Source organism: Saimiri boliviensis, chromosome 7 (assembly GCF_048565385.1).
Source record: "Saimiri boliviensis isolate mSaiBol1 chromosome 7, mSaiBol1.pri, whole genome shotgun sequence".
NCBI lineage: Eukaryota > Metazoa > Chordata > Mammalia > Primates > Cebidae > Saimiri > Saimiri boliviensis.
Genome location: NC_133455.1, coordinates 13222223 through 13237923, shown reverse-complemented (window position 1 = coordinate 13237923; position 15701 = coordinate 13222223). Strand labels below are relative to the sequence as shown.

General features: G+C 38.2%; 1 protein-coding gene across 7 annotated transcripts in view; it reads right to left on the bottom strand.

The window, feature by feature from the left end:
- CIT (citron rho-interacting serine/threonine kinase) overlaps positions 1-15701 on the bottom strand; it is a 195216-nt gene that overhangs the window by 48832 nt on the left and 130683 nt on the right. For all 7 annotated transcript variants that reach the window (XM_003932193.4, XM_074402166.1, XM_074402162.1 and 4 more), the window contains 3 exons: positions 8556-8609; positions 1494-1691; positions 522-715 (listed from right to left, as the gene is read on the bottom strand). In XM_003932193.4, the coding sequence (XP_003932242.2) occupies positions 522-715; positions 1494-1691; positions 8556-8609 (446 nt within the window). The remainder of the gene's footprint in view (positions 1-521; positions 716-1493; positions 1692-8555; positions 8610-15701) is intronic.

Genomic DNA, 15701 nt, shown 5'->3' with positions numbered 1-15701 from the left:
CTTGGGAAGGGGGCTGTTGGTGGCATCTAGTAAGTAGAGACTAGGGATGCTGCTCAATATCCTACAATGCACAGGACAGCCCCCATAACGGAGAATGACCCAGCCTGACATGTCAATAGTGCCAAAGTTGAAGAATCCTGGGGTAGAGTGAAGATAAGCATTGCACATTACCAGAATTAAAATGGTAACAGTCTTGCTGTGGTCACTCTAATAAGAAACCTGATGAGAATGTTTCTGCAAAGAAAACAGAGGTATTTGCCCTGATGCCCAGGCCTCATGCATGGAGAAAATGAATACCAGCCACAGCCACAGAATCCAACTCACAGTGTCCATGTTTACAACTATGCTGACCACCCCCATCCTGGTTGGCCCAAGAGTCTCCTAGTTTTTAGCACCAGGAGGCTCGTGCCCCAGGAAACTTTTCAGTCTCAGCTGGAAGAGCTGATTACCCTGTTCACAACTCTCAGGCCAATCCTGCTGCAGTTCCCAGTCATGAGCTTTCCACAAACACAAAGCCCCACCTGCTCTGTTTCTCGGTGTCCAACATCCTCTGCAGCTCTCGAACCCGACACTCAAACTGGGATTTCTCGTCACCCAGGACGCTCCTCCAGGCCTCCCACTGCCGCTCTTTTTCTAGCAGCTCGTCGTTTAGGGCCTCCAAATCCATGACCTGTTCCTCCAGCATGGTGCATGTGGTCTTCAGAGCCTCCATCGTCTGCAAATCAGTACCACTGATTTGTGCCTTGTATTTAAACAAGGATTTCCTGGAGATTACTTTGGTCGGGTCAGTTTCAGAAAAGCACAAGTTGCTAACAACAGTTTGAAATGCGGTTTTTCTGCAGCCCAAGGGGACCAGGCAAGAATGCATGAAGGGCCACTTCTGTAGCCACCTTAGAGGCAGAACCCAAAGCAAAGCCAGGGAAAGTGACCAAGCGGAAAATCAAGCCGTTTACATTGATCTCCCAAAGCATTCGCTTTTGTCTTTATTTTTATTTCTTTGAGACAGGGTCCAGCTCTGTCACCCAGGCTGGAGTACAGTGGCATGATCATAGTTCACTGCAGCCTCAAGCTCCTAGGTTCAAGCAATCATCCCACCTCAGCTTCCTGAAAAGCTGGAACTACTGGCACATGCCACCAAGCCCAGCCAATTTTTATCTTTTCTTTTTTTTTAGAGATGGGATCTCACCATATAGCCCAGACTGATCCTGATCAGTCCAGTGATTCTTCCTCCTCGGCCTCCCAAAATGCTGGGATGACAGTCAGGAGCCACCACACTGGCCCAATGTTTTAAAATCAAAATTATGAAGAACTGCACATTTTGAAAAGCAATTTTTAAAACTCTAAAGACTTCGAAACAAGACATGATTATAAAAAGAGCCCAATTACTTTATGAGGTTCAGTCTTGGAACCCTTGGGAGACTGTACCAAGCACTCCTCCTAAAGTCCTTCTCAAAGTCTTCCAGGGATCTCATGACTCTGTTAACCCTCCTTACTTGCTTCTGACTGGTGAGTTGCATCTCTCGTTCCGTGATCTCCCGGCGGAGGTGGTCCACTTCACTTCGCAGTTGTACAATCTCATCATTGGCGCCAGAAGCCTCATCGAGTTGTTTGGACAAATAGAAGTTTTGGTTGTTGAGTTCAGCGTTGTCCTCGGTCAGCTGGTTTAACTGCTCCTCCAGGTCTGTGATTACCTAAAAGAGGAAAGAAATCTAGTTACACGCCAAGCACATTCAGTTTAAATGAGAAATTGCTTCTAGGACTATGGATTTCTGAACCCACATGACATTGGCAATCAACATGCTGTTCATGAGTTTGCCCATCCGACCTTGAGAGCCACGTCCAAGCTCCCACATTCACCCACTTAACTCTAAACACGAGCAGTGGCAGAAAAAGACTCACTTTCTCTCTAACTCAGGACATATATTAAAAATATGGCAAAAGCAATCAAAAGTTATCACTGTATGAAACAGATGATTTTGAATGAGATCAAGTTGACAGAAATAATATAATGCAGAAGGAAAATGCAAATTAAGAATAGACTAAGTATCACAAACAGCTAATTAAGCTAAAAATGTCCATGACACTATCCATAGGACCTTATTATTGGAGATGGCCATAGTCTTAGAGAGCAAAATGAAGTTCTTATCAAGGAAGACTGACAGAGAAAGACACCAGGAGTTAATTCAATAATATCATAGGCAATAAATTCAATTTCATACAACAAAGGAAAAAAAACTTAAGGGAAACTCAGAAAAACCCCGAAAATACAATACTGTACTATAGCATCACTTTAATGGATTTTACTATACAGTTCACTCTCAGACAATGGGAAGCCATGTATATGAAACTGTCATTTTATTGAGAGAGATTTAATCAAGTTTTGCTAAATTACTTTCCTGCTCAGTAGTAGAATCACTTCAATTTCAGAGCATTTAGCTTTCCTATTCTCTTTGCTGAGATTCAGTATTACTGCCTGCAGAGAGCTTTTATGTGTAATACTTTAGAAGTTTAAGGGCAATTTTCTAATAATAGTTGGACTGAAGCACACAGGCAGTAAATTAAATTTTATGTAACAAAAGGAAGGAAATTAAAAGGAAATGCTGTTAAGTCTACAGTTATTAATTGTTTCCAATTTCTAAACCTAAAGTCGATTTCGTTTATGAAATGTTGCTATTGCTTTCATGACTAATTCCCTATTTTAACCCTCTTTGATTATCAATTAAAAAAAAAAAATCCTCCCAGGCACACAAATTAAAGAACATCAATTAAGTACATTTGTCCACAAATGTACTCAGAGGAAATACAACGTTTCATTTTGTTAACTGAGCTGATAACCTTTTAGTGCATGCTCTAATGATCTAGTAATTTGCTTTTTAATGTCAAAAGCCACATTAATTCCCAATGTACTGTTTTGAGGTACACTGTCAGCTACAAGAGGGGGAATAAAAGTTATCTGGTCAGGTCCTTAGCTCAGATACCTTCTTTATCAAAGACAAATAAAGAAAATCTGCACATTTGTCATGCCTAGCAGACAAACACTTATGACTTATGGGATCCCTGCATTTCCCTTCCTGTGACATGCCAAATCTCCTAAACCAGAAACAATGAAAAAATCATACCCACTAGTAGTTCAACTGATCTCCTTCCTGTATATAGTAAAACCCATTCCTTAAGATGTTTTTCATAAATGTCTCCGTTTAACTACTATGCCTCCCACTACCTCTTTCCCAAAGAAAAATAAGACGGGCAAGCTGGCTTGGAAGATAACGTTATAAAATGGATTCTGGAACCCCAAATAAGCCATCTGACCTTTGCTGGGTTGGTTTTTCCATCTGTGACATGGGAGTGAATACTATATTTGTCATCTGCTTTTTTTTTTTTCTTTTTTCCTGATGGAGTCTCACTCTGTTGCCCAGGCTGGAGTGCGGGGACCCATGATCTCAGCTCACTGCAACCTCCACCTCCCAGGTTCAAGTGATTCTCCTGCCTCAGCCTCCCGAGTAGCTGGGATTACAGGCACCCGCCACCACACCCATCTTAGAAATGGGGTTACACTGTGTTGACCAGGCTGGTCTCAACCTTGTGATCTCATGATCTGCCTGCCTCAGTCTCCCAAAGTGCTGGGATTACAGGCATGAGCCACGGCACCCAGTTGTCATCTGGTTTTACTTTTTAATTTTTTGAATTTTTTTATGTGTTATTTGACCTTAATGTATCGTGTGAAATACAAGGAATAAAAATGAATAATCAAGATGATGCTTCATTTTTAAAGCCTCTTGGGGACTAAATAAACTATAGAAAGTTTACTCATATGAAAATACACCATTGCCAAAACAATATACTTGCCATTCAAGGATATATTTAAGATTTTGGATACCTGCTTTGATTCATCAAAAAAAAAATGCAATTTATCATTTGTGATGGTATCCCATTTCTGCCACCTCTTCTTTTTCTCCCAAAATTATATTACAAAATGCTAAAGAAGAAACACTTGAAAAAAAGGCAATTTGGTATTACTCAATTGAGATGGGTCCATTGGAATAAAAAGGGTCTTTCTATTTCCCTGTTGCCATCCAGCTTACAAAGGGTCTCGTGTCTCTGACTGTGTATCTGGTTTGTGATTGCTGGTTCTATATTTGGTCACCATCTCTACACTGCCCATTTGACAAGAGAAGTGTTACATGTTTTTGTAAGGTACCCATGCCGAGATTTAAAGCATTTTAATTGATTTGGACTTTTTATACATATATTCTATCTACCCAAGCCACAGCACAGCTTGTGACCTTGTTTCAAGTTGCTGGAGTTGTGATAGTAAGTGTTGGACGCAGCCACGCACACACACATACATTATTGAGTTTACAGATATTAAATTGACTTACGACATGAGAGTAAATTAATGGTCTTTGTGGGGTTTTTTAAAAAAAAAGGTATAATAATAGGCAATGTTCACTATTGTCCTTTGAAGTAGGTATTATTTTATTTCTGTTTTATAGATGGGGAAATTGGAGCAACAGAGATGCCAGGTAACTTGCCCAAGGTCACTGCTGTAAATAACAAAGCCAGAATTTGAACCCAACACTAAAACTCAAGAATCTATTCTTGCCCCTAAACTATACTGCCTTTCTAAAATAGGGATAGAAGTGTTTCTCAACTTTTTAATTCAAATCCTTGAAAACTGAAATGATGGAGGTAAGATATATTGATCATTCAGAACAACCCTCCTTGATTCTGATCCAGGGAATGTGCAAGAAAAATTCTTAGGTCTACTTTCTGGTCCTGGGTATATTCTTTCCCCACCAAGGGCAACTGATCTGTTCACTATAAGTCTGTTAAACTTTTAACCCCAAAGACAGAGGATAAAAAAGATAAACTGAAAGGCTGATTCCATCTCAGCAGTAAAATAAGATGGGCGAGGTATCTTCACAACGCAGGGGCCAGCGGAGCTTTCTTATATGCTGTTTTTATAGATAAGAGGTCTTGGTACAGTTCTAAGAGAGAAGAGAAGATATAAAACTATAATCTACTCTCAGTGTCAAAAAGAAAAAAAAGAAAAAAGAACTCTGTTTGGGCTTATCTGTTGTTTTTCATGGCTAGCATGGTTCTGAGAAGATGTGAACCTCTCACACCTAACTGGAAGATCAGCAGAGGAAAATTACCAGATAAATGTCCAATGGCACATCAGGGGTAAAGAAACCAGTCAGATAATGAGCATCAGGCTAAAAAGACACAGGACTAAAATCCTATTTTAATGCCTGGTTCTCTTCTGAAGGCAGCTATTTGCATATTATTTATTTTTAATCTTATAGCTGACAGATTGATTCATAATTAAAACTGTGTCATATGTTTGCCCACCAACTCCCCTCTAAAACAGACTTAGGTAGGGTTTTAAGCGCCAGATTGAATCAAATCCTTTTTTAAAATGTCTTCAAAATATAGAAATGGTCTGAGCTTGAAAATCTTACTGTGCATGAGCTTTCTGAAAGCTGATGAGAGCGCCTATCAATTGAGTTATTATAGGAGTTGTGGGAACTCCCATAATAACTCATTTTCAAATGACAAAGATGACATTTCCTAACGGAGACAATCTTGGACAATGCCAAAAAAAAAAAAAAAAAAAAAAAAACCTCCAACACACTCCTCTGAAGTAACTTTAAAGTGGTCTTGAACTTGCAAAAGTGTAATTGAGACCTACTATTGCGGCCAAATGTTGTTCTAAAATAGTGGTTTTCAAACTTCTTAAAGCAGCAGCAGAGCCATTTTCCAAACAAAAAAGAATAAAATAATAATAGTAACCAATGCTGTTTAGTACTTTCTATGGATCAGGCCCTGTGCAAGCATTTTGCATGTATCTCATTTAATTCTCACAGCAACCTTACGAGGGAGGTACTACTACCAAATCCCATGACTCAGTGTTCCAAAAGTTGTACTATTTCCGAAATGTGGATATGTGGTATACTGGAACTAGCAGCTATCTCTCTTCCCTCACCCAGCCCCCAAAGAGCAGTTATTAAATTAACTATGCATCACACAATCAATGAGGGTATTGATTAGAACTGAGGGTATATACAATGTTATCTCCATTTCACAGACAAAGAAAGAGAGGCTTAGGATAATATCACATAGGTTACTAAGAGGCCAGTTTATAAACTGAACTCTGTCTGATTCCAGAGCCCATGGCTTAGACTACAAAGTTCCCCAGCTGTGGGTATATGTGGATGGAGGGAATCTCTCTCGGGTTCCCACACACACACTTGGGAAGGCCCCCAGAGGCTTCTCCACAGAATACCAGAGGCAAGTGAAGCAAAGATTAGAAGTCATCATTCCAGAAAATGCAAATTTGGAGAACATTAGCGTTACATGACAAAGTGACCAAATGCATTCTACATACTAGTGTATTCCACTAAAACTTAACTCCCAATTTTTAAAATGGGGGACAAGAAAAATTATAAAGGGGTACAAGGAAACTTTTGAGGGTGATGAATATACTAAATATTTTGATTTTATTGCTCAAGAATGAAATTTGGATAATCTTATTATCCAAAACAAAATTCATTATTTTGATTGTTTTGCTGGTTTCACAGTTATATACACATGTTAAAACTCATCAGATTAGAGTACACCAATTATACCTCAATAAAGCTGTAAAAAAAATGATTTTTAGAAAGTTCTTATGCCAAAAGACTAAAAAAAGAGAAAAGAATTCCAGATGAATGGAAAAGGATTACTAATGCACATATTTTTAAAAATCCAAGATTATCTAAGGAAAAAATAGTAATATAAAAAATTCCATAGTCATAAAATGATCTACATTTTATTCAGTGATTATTCACATGCATGTATGTGATAGAAGCAAATAACTCTTGTGTAAAATAATAAATTAAGACAACAAGAAACTAAAAGTCTAGGGCAGAAAACTACCAGAATGGAACCCCCCAACTCCTCAAGGAAGGGAGGAGGGATGGAGGAAATCCACGGACATATTAAGGTAGGCCCATCCCAATCCACCATCACATCAGGAGATCAAAAAACTGATCTGCCAGTTCCCTCCTAGAGTCAAACAGAAGCACATTTCATGGCCTAGTCATTTCTGGAGATACGCTCACCAGAAATAAGTGCTTACAGCCACCAAAGGCCTTGTATAACAGTTTCCTAACAGCTAGATCCATTATGGAAGCCATCCAAACGTCTACCAACAAGGAGAATGGATAAACAAACTATATTTCTATTAATACATCAGAAACACCACATAGTGATAAAAAAAAAAAAAAAAAAAGAACAAATTATTGATAGGTACACCAACATGGCGGAACCTCACAGACCATTTAAGTGAAAAAAAAAAAAGCTAAGTCCCAAAGAGCACATCTCTGTGATTCCACTTATACAAAGTTCAAGAACAGCCAAGACTAAACTACGGTATTGGAGGTCAGCATAGTGGTTACCCTTTGGGTGAAGGATGCCAACAGCAAGCGGACATGAGGGAGCCTTCTAGGGGCTGAGAAAGTTCTTTATCTTGACCTACATTGGAGTTACCCAGTTGTCTATATGTGTAAATATTTTATTGAGCTGTATGCTTAAAATTACTATACTTTTATGTGCTTTACTAGATACATTTTATATCTAAATTAAGAAAAAAATACTGTTAGGACTTAATATCTCATTTACAGTAACTAAGAGGAAATAAAGAGCTCATAAGAAGAAAATAAAATATGTGTGTGGAGGCTGGGAGGTGTTTCTGGAAATTCACAAATGCAAATAATACAAACAAGGACAAGATCACTGAGGACTAAGAAGGTAATAAAGTAACAAGAAGGCCAAAGAAAAGAGGGGGCACATGAATCAGGAGAACATCCCTATCTTCTGAAAGGGGCCTATTTCAGTCCTTCGCTCTGATCAAAAATAGACTGTGAATTCCCACTGACCCTACTCTATTATATAACCTATGGATGATGCTTATCCACTCACAGAATTTACTTCTCTCAATATAAATAACATCTCCCAAAGAGTCCCAGATTTTGAATTTGCATGTTAGAAAGCCACATTTTGCCTGGAAGGAAGTTACAATTTCTAGGTCCCCAGGAGAAGGGCTCGTTGGTCTTTCCTCCACAGGGACAGCAATCTGGAGAAGTCTCACAGATACAACTGCTGTGGTGATCAGAGAGTCTCTGACCTGGGCTAGCCATGGAACCTTCTACATTGGGGCAGGAGAGGGAACTGCCTTGGGATTTTTGTTGCAGCTGCTGAAACCTATTAGTGGTTCCACAAGTGAGAATTATTTTGACCCTTCCAACTATCCTCTTCCCCCAAGTACGAAAAATGGTTCCAACTACCCTCTTCCCCCAAACATGAAGAATGGTTTCCGTTTTTAAAACTGGAAGAACTCCCCAAAACAGGTTATCTAGGGCTCAAAAACTCCAAATAATGTTGGTCGTATTATCTTCTTCAAGCTGCAAGTTTGTATCAAAAATCAGTCACCGATATTTTAAAGAGATGCCCCCTTTTCCTTCTCTGTTTTAGTTTCATGTTATTTTAACCGTCTTTGGTTAATTAATACTCACAGTACAGCTGTTACGAAGAGCATCAAATTTGCGCTGGATTTCATCTCTATGTGCCTAAAAGGTAAGAAGTTGATTATAAATTTTTCATAGGGTGGAATACAATTCTACATGCTACGGGTCAAATATAGAGAATAGCAATTTGCCTGGAAAGCTGAGAAAGCAGCAACAGCATCTGCTTTTCAAAGAACTAATTAATCAAATCATCCCCAACATCAGAAATAAGTTACAGAAATACACAATGCTTTGTTAATAACAATTAACTCTTTAGACCACACATGCACACCCTGTACAAATATTTTTAATATTTATATTAACACCTAGAGACTATGAGGAGAAAAGGGAATAAAAGCAATAAAGGATGAAGGTTTACTCTCCTTCATTTGTCCTATTCCCATTCTGAAAAGATGAGTAATTTTCCCTCTTCCCTCCAACTGACTCCTCCATAGCCTTCTCTCTCCTTCTCTCTCTCTCTCTCTCTCTCTCTCTCTCTCTCTCTCTCTCTTTCTCTTACACACACACACACACACACACACAAACATACACACAGGACAACAGCAGGACAAACGGACTTTGTGTGTGTGTGTGTGTGTGTGTGTTGTTTACTAAAAGCTGCTGACATTCAGAAAACTCTGTATCGACCTTGAAATAAATATATATAGTCTTCCTCCAAGACAAGGCTGCCTTAAATCAGCAGCATTTGTTCAGTTGACAAGGACTTTTTAGTGCAAACTACATGCTGGACACCGTGGAAGGATATAGGCATCCATGAACTATGCCTTCCTTCTGGTGAGGGAAGACCAGAAATTAATAAGTGCATGATTACAGATTGGGACAAATGTTATAAAGAAAACAAACAGGAAACAGTTTAAAAAAAAAAAAGAAGAATAAGAAAGGTAGGTAGAAACTTACTCAGATGGGGTAGTCAAGGAGGGCTTCTCTGAGGAGGTGGCATGTAAGCTGAAACCTACAGTATGATGAGGAGCCAGCCATGCAATGGACAGGAGACAGCAGAGGAAGCAGCATTTGCAAAGACCCTGAGGCAGGAAAGGGTCTGGTGCATTTGATGAAAAACCACCACCAAAAAAATTGAATGGCTAGAGCAGAGTTTTTCAAACTGCAAGCTGTGACCCAATAGCAAGCCTAACAAGTGGGGTTTTTTTTGGTTTGTTGTAGCCAATGAAGTAGAATAAACAAGACAGAATTGAAAACATCAGAATGTGCCTTGAGTAGTAAACATGAGCTCTGTTACAGGAAACTTCTGCTTTAGACACTATAACTCATCAAATCTAAGGTGCTTTCTATTGTAAAACCTGTGACTATTTTATGTAACATTAAGAAAGAAAAAGTGCTGTCAAACTATGAATCTTTATGTCTGTATGTGACTGTAATACCTTGATTTCAGATACCTTAGAATCAGTGAAATACAGTATATGTACTCCCTTCTATTAGATTGCAAATAAAATGTATTCTTCTGTGAATTGTGATCAACTTTTGAAAAAGCACAGCAAGGAAGAAAAAAGAAAAATAGCCCAAGCTGATGACAGATAGGGCCCAAGGGCAGAGACCAAGAATCTTGAAGGTCCAGTAAAGAATTTATGTTTCACTCAAAATTCAATTAGTTAGAGACCAATGGAAAATGTTAAAAAAGAAAGTGACAGATTTTACTGTTGTTTTAAGATCACTGTAGATGCTACAGGGAGAAGAGGATCAAAATAGAACAAAAGTAGAACATAACAGGGAAACCACTGAAGGTATTGTTACTGCCATTCAAGTGAGAGATGATGGTAGCTTGGAGTAGGATGGTGGCAAAAATTAAAAAAATAAAAAAACAGAGAAAGTGGATGAAACTGAGATCTCCTTTAGAAACATGAGGAAAAGGACTTACTGATAGATGTGTGGCCAAGAGGAAAGAGGAGTCAAAGATGCCCTAACAGACTTTTCACTTGATAGACAATGTGGATATGGTCCTATTTGCTTAGATATGAAAACCCAAATAAGAACCCAGAACCCAGTTAACTCCAGTTTAGGCAAATGTAAGAGCGGTCCTTCTCTTAAAAAAAAAAAAAAAAAAGTCTCCATATTTCATCTATAAGATAACTGAGTCAAAAATTTTAGAGCTGTGATGTTTTCTCTAATATGTCTGTTTTTCCGTATATACTATTATAAGTTTATAATGGCATATTAGATACTTTAGAAGAAAAGATTAGTGAACTTGAAGTAGAAGAAAAGAAGTAGAAATCAAAATGAAACACAATAAGAAAAGAAAAAGACATTTTCAAAAAATACAGAGCATCAGGGAGTTGTGAGACAACTTCAACCTAACATACGTGTAATTAGAGTTCAAGAATGAATATAAGAGACAGAAAAAATATTTGAAGAAATAATGCCCACAAATTTTCCAAAGTTGATGAAAGCCATAAACCCACAGATGCAAAATATTCAACAAGTCCCAAGCATGGGAAATGTGAAGAAAATTAACCTAAAGCACACTATAATAAAACTTTTAAAATCAATAATAAAATCTTAAAAAAAAAAAAAAAAAAAAAAAAAAACAGCCAGAGAAAAATACATGCTACAGTAAGAGAAACAAAAATGAGAAAGACAGATTTCTTTCTGTGGGGAAGGAGAGTGGGGATGAGAAGCGAGAACACAGTAAAGCAATATCTTCAAAGTGCTGGAATAAAAAACAAAACAAAACAAACAAAAAATACCTGTCTACATGAAATTCTATACTCAGCAAAAATATCTTTTAAAAAATGAAGGTAACATAAAAACTTTTTCAAACATAACAAAAGTTGAAAGAATTTGATACTAGCAGACCTGTATGTACTGTAAGAAATATTAAAGGAAGTCTTTCAGGCAGATGGAAAATGGCAACCAGAAATTTGAATTTACACAAATGAATGAAGAGTCCTGGAGAGATGGTAAAATAAACAAAAATAGATTAGTTGCTCAAAACAGCCATAAGAGAATTATAATGTTCCCAATACAAAGAAAAGATTTATGTTTGAGGTGATGGATATCCCAGTTACCTTGATTTGATCACTACACATTGTATGCACGTATCAAAATAGCATACGTATCTCAAAAATATGTGTAACAATGATATATCAATTTAAAAATATAAAAAATACCAAAAAATAGATCGTTGCACAGACAGAATCATAGATTTATAAATAAAAAGTTATTGTTTAGAATTGACTTCCTAAATAATTAGCCTATATTCTTATGGACTAATTTAACAGATCTTAATTTTTTTTCTAAAAATCTATCTGCTTTTTGCCCAGCAATAATGAGAAATGTACTACTTTTTTAATGGAAGAATACTACTTATCTAAAGTAAGATGTGGCTATCTGAACTACTGTCAAAATCTCATCTATGACCAAGCAGCAGCCTGGACCCAAGGACCGCACAACCCCCTTTAGTTCATTTCACAATCACCAAGAGGAAGAATAAGGCCCTATGTTAATAGACTTTTGGTCAGGGATCAGCAAATTTTTTCCTTAAAATGCCAGATAGTGAATATTTTTGGTTTCCAGAGCATTCAGTTTTGGTTAGGACTGCTCAACTCTACCCTCATAGAGCAAAAGCAGTCACAAACGATAGGTAAACAAATGGACATGTTTGTTTCTATTGTGTTCTAATAAAACTTTATTTGCAGAAAACAAGCGACAGACCAAAATTTAGCCTGTGATTTGCCAATCTCTGCTCTAAATGATCATTTGGTGTGAAATCTCTCAAAGACAGAAACAAGAAGCTGAGAGTGGAGTTAGCTCCTTCAAAGCACAACCAGTGACCATAAAAAAAAGTTCACTGGCTTAGACACAGGGACACCCTATTCCACTTTCTTATTAATAGCAAAGTTTCAAATAACACAGCACCATTAAAAACTCTTTTAACTCTCCCACTGGAGTCTGAAATTTCAGTCATTAATACTGATCCCTTTCCATTAAAATTAATCATTATGGGGCCTTTGGATCATGCCAACACATTAAATGGCAATCCTCTCTGAAGATTAATGTAATGAACTACAGTCAGTCATTATGGCTTTTGATTTATTATTGTTTATGAAATATAAACACGAAATGTAGAACTGACCTGTTGTGGTTACTACACATAGGGTAAGCACTTAACTACTGAACTAATCTCAGTAACAAAACGGTAAGTCATACGTTTTATGCTTTTTTTTAATAAGTTGTAAAACAAATACACAAAAAGGCAAAAGATCATGCAATAGAATATATACATAAAGACAGCAAAAAACACGTAAGACAAGCTTTGGATGCTCTCAATGAAATGTGTGAGTGTTATTTAGGTATTAAGTGCTAGGGGGAATATCTACACTCTTAAAAATTACTGAGGATCCCAAAGAGCTCTGGTTTATATGTAGTATCTACCTACATTTGCAACATTAGAAATTGAGACTAAGATATTTTTCAAATACTTATTTTTTATTTCTCTTAAAATAACACTAACATTGCTTTTGCACCATCAGTGCAAATATTAACACAATGAAAAGTGGCAAAGGACATCTTAGTACTGTTATGAAAAGAGTCTGACAGCCAGGCGTAATGGCTCATGTCTGTAATCCCAGCACTTTGAGAGACCAAGACAGGTGAATTGCTTGAGCCCAGGAGTTCAAGACCAGCCTGGGAAACATGACAAAACCTCTTCTTTGCAAAAAAATTAAAAAGTTAACTGGGTGTGGTGGCATACACCTTCAGTCCCAGCTAATTGGGAGGCTGAGGTAGAAGTATCACTCTTGAGCCTAGAAGTCAAGGCTGCAGTGTGCTGAGATCATGCCACTGCACACCAACCTGGGCAACCGAGTGAAACCCTGTCTCAAAAGAAAAAAAAGGAAATGAAAAACATCTGACTTCGGAAAACCCCAGGGGTCCACAGACCCACTTTGGGAGCCACTAACCTAGGAGTTGGGTGGCAAAAATGTGGAGGGACAGTCTGAAGCCAGTCTGGTACAAAGAACAGAGAAATACTTTGTTTTGGGAGTATTTATGCCTTAATTTTCAGGAAAGTTACAAGAGGAAGAAAGTAAATTACAATGCAGCTTTGAGGGAGGGAAATACCCGCAGAATTGAGGAAAGGAAACAAGCGCGTAGATGTCTGACCACCTTCTGGGAGCCATGGTCAGGATTCTAGAACGCTTAGGCTTCTGTACACCCACCCTCTTTCCAGATGAAGGCAGGCACCAGGCAAGAATGTCAGAATGTCACCTTACATGCCCTGATTTCACATCTTGGCTATCATGCCGATGGCTTACTAATTAATTAAACAGAGGGCTTGATATTTATGTACGAGAATGAGAACGTGCATTGACTCATGATTTTAACAAATCAAAGAGGATGACTTTGAGATACCATAATCATGCTCTGCAGGGAGAAGGATTCCTTTCATTAGTGTCTCTAGCTTTCAGCTCTTGATTATTCAACATTAGTCACTTGACAGAATCAGTAAAAGAACACAGGAGCAAAAACACAAAACACGTTCGTGAGGCCTGGCTGGTGTACACAGAGCACACACCACGCCCCTTGCTTGGTGGTCCTCTTCAGAGCAATGCTTACACCGCGTCACATATCCGTATGCTGTAAGGTATGCAGACTCAAATTCTCTCTCTTGAGGTGGAGTCTTAAATATCAAGTTCAGGCAGAAATTTCTCTTTTCCAGCAATAAGTACTGAAGTATCTTAAAAGCATGTTTCTGTTTAAATTTGATAGGATGGGTAAAGTGAAAGTGGAGAAAAGGCAAGCATCATAAAGATCAACAAAGTCCTCCCAGCTACACTGACAAGGCCCTTCAATGAAGAGCTTCAATTTAATGACGTTCCATCTAATTTGGCCCAGCGGTGGAGGCTAAACAACGTAACTGCTCCTTTTCACAGGCTAGGAGATGGCTGCCTCTTAAAATTAAACAGTAAGAGCAGATTTGACTATTCCCTTTTATTGATAAAACAGCCTACTGTGAAACTCACAAATCTCCTAGGAGATCATTTTAGATCCAGCTGATTTAATTTGACTGATGCTTGTGCAGGGTCTCAACTTGGGTCTCAAACAATGAGAAAGTCAGAAAGTATTGCATTTTGGGACCATTTTCTCTTTATCTTGGAAAAGACATTTTTCAGAACAAATTCTACTAACCCATTCAGGCAACAAGCACATGCTGTCCATAACCAGATTTACGGAACATAATCAAGATAAGGGGGAAAGAAAAAGCCCACAGCCTTGAAACTGAATGGAAACAAAGGAAAATGGAGTTTGGATTTCCGTGTGATGGGTTTGCAAACAGCTGTTGGATGAAGGTACTTCTGCCATCATTTGAAGAAGCCCTGTTTTTTCCACAGCATCTTCATCTGCAAGAGCAATAGAGCCCTAGTTTCTAAACCAAGGGAGGTTTGTTTCTTTATTTTTTTTTTTTAAGATGCTTTGAAGCAGTGATCTCATCTAACTAAATTAAGTCGTGACTTGCTGCTGTGCTCGGCTTCCAGCAGCCATCAGACACAGCACATTCCAACCAGCAGCAAGAAAGGATTTAAAGGACTAATTTCCCCATAGATAAAGAGCAGTGACACATACTCTGTTTTATGCTCTCTTCCTTCCAAACAGGGCCAGGATAAGATACACAGTCACCCCTCCTTCCCGATTCCAACAGAGCAGCAAGATAAATGTGTCCTTCTCAGCTGCTCCGAAATAAATGGATTTGAGGAATTACAGGCCAATTCCCTAGGGAGAAAAGGCTAAAGACACGGGACCGGGCCCACAGCAAGGGCTTATTAAACATGGGTTAAATTACTGATGTCTCTTTTTCTTTCAGAGGTTGGGTATTCATACAGGAGGAAAATATTAATATACAATGCATTAAATATAATAGTGGTTGAAATTTAGGTGTCTCCCTGTAAAAGCTAAGAAATGTTATCTGTCTCTCTCTCTCTCCACCCACCCAACTCCAGCAAGTCTATAAGCCTTCTTGGCATGAACTCTTATATATCAACTTCATTCCTAGCTCCATTTTTTCTTCTACAGACGTATTTTCTCTTTGCCTTTTGTTTCTTATTTTGTCCTGTTTTACTCTGTTGCATCTCTCCAAACTGTTTTCAGTCCACTGTGAAACAAGACAGTATACACAAAGACATA